The 16,632-nt window shown below is 45.8% G+C and overlaps 2 protein-coding genes across 7 annotated transcripts in view; one reads left to right on the forward strand and one right to left on the reverse strand.

The window, feature by feature from the left end:
* LOC126491101 (glutathione S-transferase A2) overlaps nt 1–13,150 on the forward strand; it is a 193,948-nt gene extending 180,798 nt beyond the window's left edge. For 3 of the 6 annotated variants that reach the window (XM_050126541.1, XM_050126534.1, XM_050126524.1), the window contains exons 2-7: nt 1,737–1,842; nt 6,444–6,495; nt 7,298–7,430; nt 9,153–9,294; nt 11,999–12,130; nt 12,917–13,150. In XM_050126541.1, coding sequence (XP_049982498.1) covers nt 1,756–1,842; nt 6,444–6,495; nt 7,298–7,430; nt 9,153–9,294; nt 11,999–12,130; nt 12,917–13,039 — 669 coding nt within the window. In that variant the 5' untranslated portion in view covers nt 1,737–1,755 and the 3' untranslated portion in view covers nt 13,040–13,150. The remainder of the gene's footprint in view (nt 1–1,736; nt 1,843–6,443; nt 6,496–7,297; nt 7,431–9,152; nt 9,295–11,998; nt 12,131–12,916) is intronic. The other 3 variants (XM_050126565.1, XM_050126587.1, XM_050126550.1) reach the window with 2 other exon arrangements.
* Nucleotides 1–16,632, reverse strand: part of LOC126491187 (glutathione S-transferase A2-like) — a 147,131-nt gene that overhangs the window by 100,711 nt on the left and 29,788 nt on the right. The gene's annotated exons all lie outside the window — the stretch shown is intronic.

Consider the following 16,632-nt stretch of genomic DNA (forward strand, 5'->3'; position numbering starts at 1 on the left):
AGAAACAGCAAAAATTGCCCAACCATTCTTGTTCAGCTTCATGCTTGCAGCAAAACTTGCAAACACACCAGAAAACAGACAAAAGATCCCAACAAAACAAGCATACACAACTTTTCAGGAAATAGACGAAACAGGTTCACAGGTCCTTTATCATTATAGAATCAGGGTTACTCTGCTTACGTCCTCAAAGCAAAGGCCTATGACCAGCTGAGTCTGGATTGGTGCAGTGTTCATTGTTGGTCACTGCTGAGTGAGAAGTTAAGACATAGGGACCTTACGGGTGCATGCCTTTAATCCCAGCACAGGGGAGGCAAAGGCAGGCAGACTTATTAATTCAAGGCTAATCTGATCTTCTAAGAGTATTCCAGGACAGCTATGGTTGTTACACAGAGAAATCCTGTCTCAACCCACATTGGAGCACCGGACTGAAATCTTAAGGTCCAAATCAGGAGCAGAAGGAGAGAGAGCACCAGCAAGGAACTCAGGACCGCGAGGGGTGCACCCACACACTGAGACAATGGGGATGTTCTATTGGGAACTCACCAAGGCCAGCTGGCCTGGGTCTGAAAAGGCCTGGGATAAAACCCGACTCGCTGAACATAGTGGACAATGAGGACTACTGAGACCTTAAGAACAATGGCAATGGGTTTTTGATCCTACTGCACGTACTTGGCTTTGTGGGAGCCTAGGCAGTTTGGATGCTCACCTTACTAGACCTGGATGGAGGTGGGTGGTCCTTGGACTTCCCACAGGGCAGGGAACCCTGATTGCTCTTTGGGCTGACGAGGGAGGGGGACTTGATTGGGGGAGGGGGAGGGAAATGGGAGGCGGTGGCGGGGAGGAGGCAGAAATCTTTAATAAATAAATAAAATTTTTAAAAAATTAAATAAATAAATAAAAAAGAAAATCTTTGAAAAGTCCCTAGATATGAACCAATCAGGACTGAACCCATCACCCCAAACCTTGCTAATGTAACTTTTCTGGGTTTTGCCTTTAAATAGGGCTCTCTAGAAAGGTGGGGTACCTCCTCTCGCTGCTGTGTTGATGAGGTCCCTGCCGGCTTGAACACATGTACACAATGCATTTAAAAAAAGAAGAAGAAGAAAGAAATCCTGTCTCAATAAAACCGAAAGAGAGAGAGAGAGAGAAAGAGAGGTGACCTACTTGGGTCCCCTGCAAGTCATCCATGAAGAAGGCAGACTGCCCTTCCCTACTGCTGTATTACTGACCATATTCCAGAGTGTTGCGCCCAGATTACGACCCCCAGAGAGAGACCACCCGAGAGGTTCAGACTGTAATAAGCAAGGTTTCATAAGCATAATACAAACATGTTGGGATCTCATCTCCATCCCGGTTACAACAAGGTAGAGAGGAGTTGTGTCTCCTCTGTGGGGTGAGCTTTTTAAGGCATAACTACAAAGAGAATCTTTGAAGCTGCTTTGGCATGGGTACAAGGACTGTTGCTCCCTCCCATTCTGTTAAGTTAGCTTGTTTTTAGAGCAAGGCCACTGTCCTTGAGTTAGGCCATCTTTATCAGCCTGTACCAAGTGGCTGGCTGGGCCGAGCTAAGTGACCTTGTGCTCGGAATCTCCTGGGTGGGAGAGGGGAAGGCCACTATCTTCCTGGGAAAACATTCTGCTAGGAAATTTCTTCTTGCCCGTTTGAGAATAAGGGGTGAGGGTCCCACACAGAGTGTAGTCTCCCAGGGATTGATCTCTTTGCTTTTCCATTCGCAGTGAAACCACAGCTGCAGCCATGGCTGGGAAGCCCGTGCTTCACTACTTCAAAGGCCGGGGCAGGATGGAGTGCATCAGGTGGCTTCTGGCTGCAGCAGGGGTGGAGGTAGGTTGTGCATTGCTCTTCTGGAACGGGACCTAAGATAAGTCTGAATACTTCTCTAAGCTGAGAGGCTCCACACCAGGAAAACGGTACATGGTTTCTTGTTAAAAGTGATCTTCATGTATTAAGGAGATGGACTGATTGGAGCAAATGAAAATTTGACCACACTATCAAAGAACACAGTCACATTAAAGGATATTTTGAGGAAAAAAAATCAAATACTTACTTGGTTGATTAACTATTTGAGTAAAATCCAGTTACATAATGAGACCTACAGAAATACAAACTCAAGTATTGATTATTAAGTAATTCTAATTGTTTATTGGAGATTACGGTATGATGTTGTGGTTATAGCTATGACCCTGTTCTTTTTAAAAGAGTATTTAAGATTCACAAAACTGTTTGTGATGGGGACATGTGACACCTCAAGTCCAACATTAAAATCAGAGTCACAGAAAAGATGGGCACAGAGATGAACCTGGTGGACATTAGTGGGGGTTATTGGAGCTGGTGATTGATGGATGGAGGATCTTTGTATCTTGTGTGCAGTTTTACAGAGTAGAACCAGAAATTTCCATGATAAATATGGTTTCAAGGGGACAGGAGACTGAAGTGATGGCTCCGTGGTCAAAACCCCATGGTGTCCTTGCAGAGAACCCACACAGGCTGCTCACAGCTGCCTGTTGCTCTAGCCTCAGAGGGTGCCCACGCCTCTGGCCTGCACTCCTATAAAATAAAAACTATGAAAAGGGATAAATTATACAAAGACGTTCAATAGAGTTAAGTTAAAGATAGACAGGACACATGGGAGCCCTGACACAGAAGACAGAAACACACCGCCTGCTACAGTCCAGCACACTCAGTAATCAGTGTGTAGTGACTTCAGATGCCAGGCGCAGGGCTGGTCGGAAGGGCATAGGTAGGATGTAAAGCAGAGGTGCCATCGTCAGGTGGCCCCGCATCTGTGAGCTTTCAGGAAAGTGTGAGAGTGGTCCAAGTGAGTGTGGAGCAACATTCTGAGCTTAAATACTTTCTTTTCACCTCTAGGGAAGAGAATTCTGGTAGACGTTAGTGCTGCCCTCTAGAGGTGTCCCTGGGAAAAACACTTCCCAGCTCACTCCAGGGGAGCTCAGCTGTTGGTATTTCCTGACAGGAAGTACTGGAAGCTACTGAGACCTTGCCCTCCTCAGACAGGAGCAGAATGGGAAGGGTAAAAGATGAAGTGGTGTCCTGTGAAGGCGGCTTTGGTATTCTCCCTCAGAGTCATGGCAACGTGTTTCCCTCCGCTGTGGAATCCACCTCCACTCCTAAAAGAACAGGGCTTCAGCTGATCCTTTCTGAATGGAGGGCATTAGACCCGAGACACTCTAGTGCCAGCCCAGGAGGATTCTTTAAATACATGAATTGTTGGTTGCCAGTGTCTGTACGCCAGCTCTGTGGCTCAGGGGATGTTCTAAGCCACTGGACTGTTGATTCAGATCACGAGGAGGGGGTTGGGGGTCTGCACAAGCCTTCCTCTTCCGTGTCCATAGTGACTGAGAAGGCAGTGGGCAGAGGCCACTAGAAACTGCGGCTCGGACCTTCCAGCTTAGTGTGCCCACAGGCTGCCATTGTCATCATCCCCCTCACACCCACCAAGCCCATCACAGTTCAGCCACCTCTGTGATGACTGCCACCACTCCCTGCACCTCTCTGAGTGCTGTGCACGTTGACGTCATTTCATTGTCTGTCAGTCCAGTCTGTGGGGTTGTGGGATCGTCAGCAAACTACTAGTCAAATTAGAAACCAATTTTCAAACTTTCATAACTAAAAAGTCCCTTTCAAAGGCCCTAAAGGGTTGGCAAGGTGGCTCAGTAGATAAAGGCAAAGTGGGACTCCCTGATTTTGGATTTAGGAACCCATGTGAAAACCCAAATTTGTATGTCTTTTCACATGTCACAGCTTTGTCCTGGTGTGTGTGTGCATGCACACACATGCAGGCTTTCAACAGAAACATTTATATACACAAAAATAAAGGGAGCTTAGATGAGGAGCCAGAAATACGGCTCCGCATTTTGGAGTGCTGGTTGCAGAAGAACCAGATTTGGTTTCCAGCACCTACATATGGAGACTCAGAACTGCCTGTAACTCTAGCTGCAGGGGACTTTGCTGCCCCTGTCCTCTGTGGATTCTGCACTAATTTTCACACACACACACACACACACACACACACACAGCAGTAATTAACAAAAATAAAGATAACAAAATAAAGAACTTGGATCTTGCTTGACCAGCAAGCACCCACATCCAAGTCCCTGTGCACCTGCTGTAGCCATGTCCCACCTGCCCCTCAGTGAAGCCTTTCAACGCCAGAACCTGCAGCTCTGTTTTGGAGGTGGCATCAGATAGGATGGATTCACCAACTTATTTTAGAATTGGTTGTAGATATTGTTCCCTAAGCTGCAGAAAATGTTTCTGCTTTGTGTGTGGGAGGAAAAGGCACCTGATTCACAGCTGGGAAATCTCTCCGTTTTAAAGGATCTCCTTTCATTACATTATTAAGAAATTTATGACTCAGCACTGAGACTTCTCAGATAAGAATGGGACAGGTGTAGCAAGTATTTATTTGAAAATTCTGAAGATGAAATATTTCATTATTAGCATGATCGAGAGGGAGTGTTGAGCATGGCAAATCCAAGTGTCAATACGACTGGGTTTTCAGTTCTTGATCACGACAGCTGTAAACTTTCCTTTTGGTGGGAAACACGGCATTTGGTTAGATAACTCAAGGACGGTGTGAGGTGAGGACGCTTGAAAATGCAGAGGGGAGGGGAGTAAACCTGCTGGTTGTGTTATTGCAGGGTTGGAGAACTGAGAAGGGGGTGACTGGGCAAGTCCCAAAGACGGTGACAGTCATCCAGATTTCACTAACCACGTATATATAAATTGAATTTAAAGTTTTATTTTATGTGCATGTGATTTTGTCTGGATGGATTGTGATGCACCATGTGTGTGCAGTGCCCAAGGAGGACAGGAGAGGGCATTGGATCTGGACCTGGAGGTGCAGACACTTGCAAGGCCTCAAATGTAGGTGCTGGAATCGAGCCTATGTCCTCTGGAAGAGCACTCGGTGCTCTTAGCCCCTGAACCATTTTCTCCAGCCCCCAGATATAAAATTGAAAGATATAGATAAGGAGGGGAGTAAGGACCTGAGAGTTTAGAGCACTGGCTGTTCGTCCAGAGGACCCGAGTTCTAGTCCCAGCACCCACGTGGTGGCCCCCAACCATCTGCAACTCCAGTCCCAGGGGATCCACTGCCTTCTGGCATCTGGGCCACCAGGCCTGTGTGTGGTGCACAGATATAGGTAGGCGGAGACTGCTTATTCGTTTCCCAGCAAACACCAGTGCACACAAAATATGTAATAATTTTTTAAATTTTATTAATAGCGGAAGAATTAAAAACATTGGAAATACATTTTCAAGTCTCGGAACTGAGAGACGACTATTAAAATAATCAAAGGTTATAAAGGTATGTGAACACTCAGGGGCTGTTATTGAGAAAGGCGAAATGCTCAGAACACAGTCTATAACCTGAAGCTCAAGCTACAAGCACTCGATCTTGGTGCTTTTAAAGAGATGTCAAATTGGCAGGGAACAATTGGCAGCTGTTTAGAGAATCTGAAATGGGGCCAATAAATGCAAAAGCACAATATTCAAAGATCAAGGATGGCAAAGATGATAAGAAAGTGATTAAATACAGGCTGAAAGAGCCATCCAGACAGAAGTGCTTTAAGTGAATCCAAAGACCAGAGCACAGACAAATAAAGAAAAGAAATTGAATATAAAAATCATTCTTGGGGCTGGAGAGATGTCTCAGTGGTTAAGAGCATTGCCTGTTCTTCCAACGGTCCTGAGTTCAAATCCCAGCAACCACATGGTGGCTCACAACCATCTGTAATGAGGTCTGGTGCCCTCTTCTGGCCTGCAGACAGGATATTGTATACATAATAAATAAATAAATATTAAAAAATCATTCTTTAATAAGGATTTAATTTCCTTAATACTCACCAATTACCTAAAGGACAAAGTAAGAGTTAGTCTGACCCTATCTCTTTTGTGTTTCCATGATGTGTTATAAACTCATTGTTTAGAGTTGAGAAGTCCTGAAATAGGCATCTTCTTAATAAAGTATCATGAATATAATAAATATATCTTGAAAATAAAAAAATGTAGATACCCATGGGCCCATGCCATGTGCCATGACGGAGACACAGAAAGTTCTATTCTGTTCTCAATGAAGTTAAAACACTTTCCTAAAACCCAAAGCCTCAACAGTCAATTTCGCAGTGCGAGGCTGCCAGTGAGAACACTCCCCTCTTAGGTTCTAAGAATGTGTTCAGGGTGGAGGAGCACCACACGACTGAGTAGCTTTGTTGTGATCAACACCCTATTGTTGACGGATCTAGTCTGAATTCCAAGTGGCCATGAACAGTCTCCTTTGTATCTATTGCAAGTTTTAATTTCTGCAAATGTTCTACCAGACACAGACTGCTCAAGCTCAAAGATCTCCAATGATACAGAGCAGGCTAACGAGAATGCCTTTACTTTTTTGTTTTTTTCTTCAGTTTGAAGAGAAGTTTCTAGACTCTCCAGAAGACTTGGAGAAGTTAGCAAAAGGTAACACTAAGTATCTGTAAGTCCTCAGTAAGGTGCCGAGTAGGAGGTTTACCAGAAGGTGATGTTGGTGAGCAGAGGATGGGAAAAGTCAAGAATGGCAGAGTGATGTGATGGGGGGGGGGAGGGGGCTCACTGAGTGCTCTAAAAATGGAGAAGGTGATAAGGGTGGGAAAGTTGGTTTCTCCAAAAGTTTGCCCAACGGGTTGTTACTGTTTTCTACGATTCCTACCCCAGAGTGAGCGATCTCAGTGAGGACGACTCAGTCACTTACACGGTCAGTGTCACACACACTGCCCTGCAACCATACAGACACATCAGCATCTATCACATCATGGACAGGAAACAGCTGCGATGATTTTTTTTTTTAACTACCGAGGAGTTACTATCAACCACAAAGAAAGGCTGGAGAGCTCATGGTAGCTCCCTACAGAGGACCCTGTCACACACCTTGATGTTATGAAAATGATTAGATTGTCAAACACCCTAGTTTTCTTTGCATGGTATCTCTCTGCTGTCCCTCCCCCTCTTCCACGTGCATCCAGGGACATGAATTGAACATAAAAGCATGCATTAGAGATATAATATGTGTCTGGATAGGAAATAAAGATAGATTCGAGAAGCCAAAAGAAGATGCATGACACAGAGCGGAAACAGATGCTAAAGTAAATAGGGTTCAACTTGAAAGACTGAGAGCCAATCACTTATCTTTCCTTTACATGATCAGACACTTCAGTACAACTTTTCTGCCCCTGAGAAGTGAGACTTGGACACCTCACAGACCTATTCCTTTCTTCTTTCACAGATGGGAGTTTGATGTTTCAGCAAGTGCCCATGGTGGAGATTGACGGGATGAGGCTGGTACAGACCAGAGCAATTCTCAACTACATCGCCACCAAATACAACCTCTATGGGAAGGACGCGAAGGAGAGAGCCCTGTACGGTGTATTTTCTGTTATTACTCCAAGGGGAAACGAAGGAAATTTGGGTCTTTCCATGAATGAGCAAGAGGGTGGCAGGGTTTATGTCTAGGAGCAGGCTGTACAAAGGTACAGCATGAAATTACATGGTGTAAAGTAAGCAGACCCCAGGGCATATGTTCCATGGCTCATTTCTTTTTTGAGGGGGAGGGGACTGGTGAGACAGGGTTTCTCTGGGTAACAGCTCTGGATGTCCTGGAACTAGCTCTGTAGACCAGGCTGGCCTCGAACTCACAGTCTATTGCTCATTTCATATGAAATGTTCCTGTCCTCCCCACGGACAAGAAGGAAGCAGTCAGTCCTCCTGCATTAGCTGCCACAGTGCCAGGCCTCGGGGTGTGGGGGAGACCAAAATCTTCTAGAATTGGAGAATGTTATGTTTCCAGGATCCTGCAAGAGTACTTACTAAAACAGAAGAACACATTTTGAGGGTATAATAATGGCAGTGTATGACTGTGTGGTGGTGAACCTTTGTTCCAAAAAGAATCGTAGAAATTACACTTTGGAACAAGGGAATTCATGTGTCCCATGTGTGCTGTGGCTTACATGAATAAAGAAATAGACAAGTCATGACAAATGTCAGCAAGGCCAGAATCCAGCAGCAGTGTGATCTGGTTATACAGATGTTCTTCGCGAGAAACGAGTGGCGACCGCCCAAGAATGACTCCGAGCCATGCGGCAGAATGAGAGGTGCACAGAGACGCACCTGAAGGCTCAGCCAGGGGTCGCTGTTGAGCACATGGGAGGCAGTGTTGTAGTGACTATGTAGGAGTAGGATGCTTTTTTTTCTTTTTGCTCTTTTTGGGGGAGCCCTCCACCCAGCCCCCAAAAGAATCACAAGGAGGCTTATTCTTAGTTATAAACGTCTGACCCTAGCTTGACTTGTTTCTTGCCAGCTTCTTTTAAATTATATTAACCCATCTTCCTTTTGCCTCTGGGTTTTCCCCATTCTCTTACTCTCTAAAGCTTATTCTTACTCCATGGATGGCTGGGTAGCTGAGTGGCTGGCCCCTGTTGTCCTCCTATTTGTGTGGCTACTTCTCTGAATCCCTTCTTCCCAGATTTCTCCTAATATATATATATTAAATATATATATTAATTAAAATATATATATTAAAATATATATATTTTCTGCCTGCCAGTCTCTCCTTTCTTTCCTTTCTTTCCTCCTGCCTCACAATTGCCATTCAGAGCTCTGTGAGGCCATCAGGTGTTCTAGAGAAGCAAAGTATCACAGCTGCACAGAGTTAAACAAATGCCACATAAATAAAAGTAACATACCTTCACATAATATTCCCAATACCGCAATTTCGTAGCTCTGAGAATCTCAGCATGGCTCTAGAGATCAAATCATGTCAAAGAGCATGCAAAACTGCTGTATCTTATGGGATGCCACCAAGTATATCAGAATTGCATCTCTAAATGGGTCAGTGATGCCTTTGGGGCTTGGGTTAGGGCCATGTGTATGTAAAAAAAAAATTAAAACTATATCTGAACAAACAGGATGTCCTGGAAGAAAAGTTAATATATCTGTTAAATATAAAAAATTTATATTCATACCCACTAGATGAAGTAACTTTGCAAACACCTTCCAGAGTAAATTTCTTGGGTTTTTAGATTAAAATGTAAAATAGGGAATTTTTGTGAATCCTTAACCATTTGGATAATTTTGTCTTTCAGGATCGACATGTATACAGAGGGTATTTTAGATCTCACTGAGATAATGCTGCAAGTGGTCATAAGTCCCCCAGATCAAAGAGAAGCCAAGATCTCCTTGTTAAAAGACAAGACCAAAAACCGCTACTTGCCTGCCTATGAAAAAGTAAGTAGGCTGTTTGAAGTCTGGGGACACTGAGTTCCCAGGAGAAGAGAGAGACAGAGGTTGGGAAGGACAGGGTGCTGCCTCAGTGACCTTCCATGAGCCTCCCTGTGCAGCTCCCTGTCCACAGGACACTGTATAAAAATGGCCTGTGAAGGGGCACCGCATGGTCACGCCAATCTAGTGGTCCACATTCAACAGGGTTCAAGGTCATAACCAGACTTGATCTGTGGAAGGCTGAGCCACACCAGAGATGGACCTAGATCCTGCAGACACACTGGGCTTCAATTCCAGGGCAAACTGCAGAAAACACAGGTGGGAAAATATTCTGTCACATCACACAGGGAGGCCAGAGAGCCACTGGCTGTCAGGAGAAGAGGAGAGAGCTTCAAAGACAGAGGAGAAGAACCTGACCTAGGACAGTGATGCAGGGGAGAGGAGGAGGCTGATGAAGAGATGTAAAGGAACACTGGCCTGCAGGAGTTAGGGTCACAGATGTCAGGCTTGGGAGGAGAGCCATGCACATCCACACATGAAGGGGTGTCCGTGTACATGCACTTCCTCTCTTAGTTGGAGCTTCTCTTTGGAGGTAGATCACAAACACATCAGACTGACTTGATCTTCTGTCAAATAAAAGCAAAAAAAATAAAAAGCTATGATCCTAGAGGATAAGGGATCCAACACATTCCTCAGAGACCGTTGTTACTGTTTAGAGGCTGTGGGACCTGAGAGACCGAAGGCAAACTGAAGTCTCAACCAACAGACAGCTCAATCCAGAGCATCAGACTGTTTTCACTCTAAGGGCTAAGAGAAGTCATGTGAGTAAAGCATGCAGTCACAAGAGCAAACCACACGTGATGGTCAAGCCGAAAGAGCCCAAAACATGTTTTCCACAGGGGCATATAAAGAAACAACACTAGCACCTGTCGTAATGAATCGTCCACTCTACTTGAAAGAGCATGAAACCATAATGCAAGAACAAGTCTACGATGTTTGAAGAAGCTGAGGTCAGAGGACTCTTGCCTTGGCCTCTTGGAGTTTTCTCACAAGCACTCAAGAATCTTCTGTGACTCCATTCTCAGACCTTGTTCCGACAGCACCTGACTGTCAGACCTACAGAGCATCACTCTGGGTCTCATTCCATCCCCTGACTGTTCTCCCATCTCGACCCTGCTCTATGGAAACAGTGAGGGATTGGGAGTCATCGGGTCCTCGTGAGATCCACTGTAGCCTATGGTCCTGACAATTAAGACTTTTCTCACGGGACACATGAACCAGCCATCATCGTGTTTGAGAATCCCGAGTTCCCTGTATACACTGCGCTATGGACTGAAGAACAGTTGAAGCTTACTTTTGCTTTCGAGTCTATGCCTTACTTAGGGTTTTCACTGCTATGAAGAGACACTATGGTCACAGCAACTCTTTTTTTTTTTATTAAAGATTTCTGTCTCTTCCCCACTGCCGCCTCCCCTTTCCCTCCCCCAATCAAGTCCCCCTCCCTCGTCAGCCCAAAGAGCAATCAGGGTTCCCTGCCCTGTGGGAAGTCCAAGGACCACTCACCTCCATCCAGGTCTAGTAAGGTGAGCATCCAAACTGCCTAGGCTCCCACAAAGCCAATACGTGCAGTAGGATCAAAAACCCATTGCCATTGTTCTTGGGGTCTCAGTAGTCCTCATTGTCCGCTATGTTCAGCGAGACCGGTTTTATCCCAGGCTTTTTCAGACCCAGGTCAGCTGGCCTTGGTGAGTTCCCTATAGAACATCCCCATTGTCTCAGTGTGTGGGTGCACCCCTCGCGGTCCTGAGTTCCTTGCTCGTGCTCTCTCTCCTTCTGCTCCTGATTTGGACCTTGAGATTTCAGTCCGGTGCTCCAATGTGGGTCTCTGTCTCTGTCTCCTTTCATCGCCTGATGAAGGTTAATATTCAGGAGGATGCCTATATGTTTTTCTTTGGGTTCTCCTTCTTATTTAGCTTCTCTAAGAACCCGAATTATAGGCTCAATGTCCTTTATTTATGGCTAGAAACCAAATATGAGTGAGTACATCCCATGTTCCTCTTTTTGGGTCTGGCTTACCTCACTCAGGATAGTGTTTTCTATTTCCATCCATTTGCCTGCAAACTTCAAGAAGTCCTTGTTTTTTACTGCTGAGTAGTACTCTAATATGTATATATTCCATACTATCTTCATCCATTCTTCAATTGAAGGGCATCTAGGTTGTTTCCAGGTTCTGGCTATTACAAACAATGCACAGCAACTCTTATTAAGAAAACATTTACTTGGGGTGGCTCACATCTTTTCAGAGGTTCAGTCCCTTATCATTGTGACAGGGACCACAGAGGCTTGCAGGCATTTGTCCTGTTGGCTGCATCTTGGCTTGTAGGCAACAGGAAGTCAGCTCACTCAGTGGGTGGTATCCTGAGCATTGGCAACCTCAAAGCCCGCCCCACAGTGACACTTCCTCCAAGAAGGCCATACCCTCTCCAACAAAGTCACTCCCCCTAATAGTGCCAGGCTCTATAAGATTAGGGGGGTGAATTACATTCAAACTACCACAATGTGGTAATTATGCATGAACAATGTATACACTTGTAATGGCTCTTTACTAGAAGTTAAATAGAGGCAAAGTGTCTCATTGGGAGACTTGGGGAAAGTCAGCGGTCCCAGCCCAACTGTATGTGCTCATAATCTGTCTCATTTAATTTGGCAGGTCTTGAAGAGCCACGGACAGGACTACCTTGTTGGCAACAGGTTGACCAGGGTGGACATTCACCTGCTGGAAGTTCTCCTCTATGTTGAAGAGCTTGACTCCAGCCTTCTGGCTCCTTTCCCTCTGCTGAAGGTGAGACCACCTCAGAGAGGCAGCCACACACGCATGACTCTGAGAATATAATAGTGACCTGGGGCTGCTGAGAGCCCACACTTCAGCCTCCAAACTGAGCTACTAAACACTGGTTTGAGACATGACTATAATCTTTCTGTGTATAGAGATTTGGAGGTGATACCCCAAGAAGAATATTTTGTCTTTTTTCATGAGAAAGATGCAGAACCACACAGCTCACTGCCCCGTTTCTTGCAGGCTGTTTGTGGCCTTCATCTTCCATCGCATGTAACCTGTCTCTGCACAGTCAGTGTGGGAGCAGGTCTCTGTCATGCTGACCCCTTCCTTTGCCCTGACCACTCAGCACTCTGCTTCTCTCTTCACGATCCCCACCATGCTGTCTCCCCGCCGTGACCCCATCCTTATCTCCAGTGTGAAAACTGACTGTGAGTTGCTCCTGGTCAGACTTTGATGTTTTCTGCCACCATTCCCAACTCAGTTTGTCACGTCTTCACTTTCTTTGGTATCTCTGCTTTCACACCATAGAGACACAGTGCTCTGTGATCTGCACCACACTCTGCACAGGCTGTGTCCAGGGGCCGGAGGGGAAGACGATTGGATGTCAGAGGAGGTCTTCAGGAAACTATGCAGAGCTGTGCTTTCTAGATCATGGATTTGTCGTTCCTCTCATGTCTACTCTGGGCCTGTTGCAAGAATGCAGTTGGTCGTGTGCTGAGAAAATCTCAGATGTTTTACACTGTGCACACGAGCAGTTCTGACTCTCAGGCTGTATTTTCTGGATTACAGGCCCTGAAGAGCAGAATCAGCAGCCTGCCCAATGTGAAGAAGTTCCTGCAGCCTGGCAGCCAGAGGAATCCTCCCGTTAATGCAAAACAAATTGAAGAGGCCAGGAAGATTTTCAAGTTTTAGTAAAGCTGCATTTGCCGAGTCCTTGTATTCCAGTCTCTGGTGTTTTTCAAAACTGAGTCACGACTGTGGATCCTGTTTATTTTGAAATAATAAACATGGAAGAACACTGTATGTAGTTAGTGTGTTTGAAGTGTGAGCTTGGATTCCTGTGTCACACATAAAGACAAAGGCAAACTAAAGACACTTCAATTAAAAGCAAACTAGTCTAATTAGGCATACTCCTAACAAGCTGACTCTGGTTCCTAAGCAGCACTGCCCCCATGCTGCCCCTTATGGTCATTGAAGGTGCTGCATCTGTGAGGTGTCTAGGTGACTCACAGTAAGTCCCCTCCACCTACTCTCCTTCCAGGAGGTCCAGGTTCAAGCAAGATCTAATTCTTCACCCTCTCCAGCTGATTCTGGCCCAGAATCTCACACTTCTAAACTTAGTCAGCCTACCCCTCTAGGGCCTGTCACACATGGGAGCTGTATTATTGAATTGTCCTGCCTGAGGTGACCTAAGATCCTTGTCTGAGCTGCCTCTCCAGTCCAGGCTGAAGCCATAGCCATGAACTCTCTTGGTGTTTGCTTCCGTTCCTTTATTACACCACAACCCTGTGGCCTAAGTCCAGGCATGAGCAGCATCAGTTCATTCTCTTGCAGAGTCAGACCTGGGACCCTCACCTGATTCTGCCCCTCAGGCCCAGCCTGGAGCAGCAGCATCTTGACATCTTCACCAGTGCCAAGAGCCCAGACCAGCAGCTCTGTCCTTCAACACTACAACCCTGGGACAATGGCCTTCCCACCTGGTGTCAGGCTGGTCATATAGCTGAGCAGGCATGAAAAGAGACTGGGGGAATGGTTGTCCTAGAGATTGTCACTGCTTACAAGATACTGGAGAAAATGTTCACGCAGATCTGACCCCAACCTTTGTCTTTCCTGGGGCTGGGCAGGCTGACAGTAAAACTCTCTAGTTATGGGGAACCCTCGGCACCATGGAAACCGCACTGTGGCCCCATGGTTGGCAGTGCTGTGAAAACTAAGGGTATGGTGGCTGAGATCTTGGAAGTTAGAGATCTGTTGATGCCACCCAAGGGCTTTGCCTGATGACGGAAGGGTGCTCGGTGAGACACAGAGGTGGGCCATAGCAGAAGAGAAACATCACAGACACCTGAAGACAATTTGACCCATAGTTGCAACCTTAACAGAGGGTGTTAGACCTAATCACACATCTGTGAAACACCATGAGCCATGGCAAAGCATCACTGTTTGAAAATATGGTTCCGGTCTGGGCTGGAGCATCATGGCAGGCTCTAGGTTCAATTTCCACTACCAAAAAAATAAGAAATAAAATAAGAAAGAAAAGGCAGGAGAAGGAAAGAAAAATAAAGGATGGAATGGAGAAAGACTGTGTCTTAGGACCTATAGTTCAAGAAGGCTGCATGTTAAAATATCTTTATACAGGATAGAGAGATGACTCTGGAGTTAAAAGTACTTAGGCTCTTGTAGAGGACTGGATATCAGTTCCCAGCAGCAGGTCAAAACTGCCTAGAACTCCACTTTTAGGGGAAGCATGGAGAAGGGAATCTGATGCCCTCTTCTGGCCTCCCTCAGTACTGCTGCTTGTGGTACACATGCATTTAGCAGTCAAACATTCAAACAGACACAACAAAAATGAGTAAATCTCTCCTTTTTAAAGATGAGGTTTTTATAGAGCCAGTGGGATGACTTTGTGTGTAAGTCAATTTTCACGCAGTGCTGGTTCCATAGAATTCACCTATAATTGGAATGAGGGAGCCAACACAAGAGTTGTCCTCTGATCTCCACAGGTATGCACGTGCGTGCATGCACACAAGACACTAGTTTATTAATTGATAACCATATGGAAAGGAAAGTGTTTAGGCAGCAAAGTGGCTACGGCCACCTCTTTCCTTTCTTACCAGCTGGAGGGTTGAACATGCCTGGGCAGGGCAGAGCATCATCCCCTAAGACTCTATCAGACAAGAGTCCAGCAGTAACTCAGGTACAGCAGCTCTAACACCTGAGCTGCCTTTCCTGCCCTACTTCTTATTTTCCGTTTCTGTCTCAATAACTCTTGTTTACTAAAATAATGGCCCAAGATCACACATGGAAACAGTCAAATCAGGTCTGCACCCAAGGTTCAGCGGCCAGGGTTCTGCATACAGCCTTCCTGATTGCTTCTGGCTTGTTAGAATTCTGATAATACTCAAGTCCCAACAGCCCCGTTCTGCTGGTGTCAGAAATTACAGTCCTCTATCAGGACTTGAATGTCCACAGGTGTGTATCTCAGACTCTCGAGCACAACACACTCACCGGTGTGGCAACTTATTTGCTTCAATAGGCTTGTTAGTGAGGTGGGCAAACCAGATGCTGACTTAAAGGGTTAGGTCGATTCCAAAGCTTCAGGATGGATCTGGCTCCAACCACTCACAGACCCCATAGTGCTCTGGCAAGCTACCAACCATGAGCATGCATGATCGGGGACCGAAGAGAAGCCATAGTCCCAGTGAAACTGGAGACACGAGAGAGGAGCAGGATGAAAACAGAAACAGGTAGTGTCGAGTGTGCTGGGTTGAGGGAGGAGGGTCAGGGAAGTACACACGTGTGAGCAAGCCCACTGGCTTCCTCCAGGTGCCTGCTGTCTTGGGGACTCTAAAAGCCCACTTAGAAAGGATCCTGCATTCTCACCTCTCCTCAGACCTTGGGACAAAGTGCAGATTAATACCCTTCAGGGTTTCAGACCTGGCTTCCTCATGGGCAATCTAGATTTCTGCCAACAATTAGCTGAATGACTTTCAGCCCGACAGAACTGAGGTCTGTGTCCAGGGACTCCATTGTAGACTCTGGAATTTAGGCGTAAAGTTGGGACTGCGGGACAGACCTTATGTGAATTAGAGATGGAACTAAAAGAAACTGTGGAATCTTTGAGGATAAGGGACTCCTCAGAGAAGGTGTGCGCTCCATTGACCACAGCCTCACCTGACTTTAGATTATTGGCATGTGGTGTCCCAGGTCAGAAATGGCTGGTTCATCAGCAGAAGGTCCCTTGTCGATACCCATGCTTGGAGCCTTGAGTAGTGTTTTCAGGACCACAGATGGCAAGAGAGACTGTAAACCGATAATAAATGAAAGACAAGCACTGGGCTTGGGGTGGAGCAATGGGAAGGAGAAATCACAGGCACCATTTAGAAGAAGGTAGGGCCTTACAAGATCTTCTCAAGCCCCTTTCTTACAGGGCAAGGAGGCGGTTCAGTTTTCCCATGTATTCCCAGAGCTTTGGTCCTGCTTTCCCTGGGCCATTTCAGACTTACAATTACTGTGTGAATTTTATGACCATTCGACTGGAGTTGTGGGTCTTCAGAGGATTGTTTGGTGAGTATGGTAGGAGCCTGTGCCATTGGAGAATAAGACAGTTGAACATGGTCTGGTAATTGTTATCACACTCCCTGGTCCAGTGGGTCCCTGATCCAGCATCCCTTAGAAATGTACCCAAGATATCAGCCAAGTCTAAGTGGGCCCCATAAAGTGCCCTTTCTTTTTACTTCGCCCATCTTTTTTTTTTTTTTTTTTTTTTTTTTTTTTTTTTTTTTTTT

This window comes from Alexandromys fortis, unplaced genomic scaffold (genome assembly GCF_014885135.2).
Source record: "Alexandromys fortis isolate MF-2015 unplaced genomic scaffold, M_Fortis_MF-2015_v1.1 scaffold_22, whole genome shotgun sequence".
Lineage (NCBI taxonomy): Eukaryota > Metazoa > Chordata > Mammalia > Rodentia > Cricetidae > Alexandromys > Alexandromys fortis.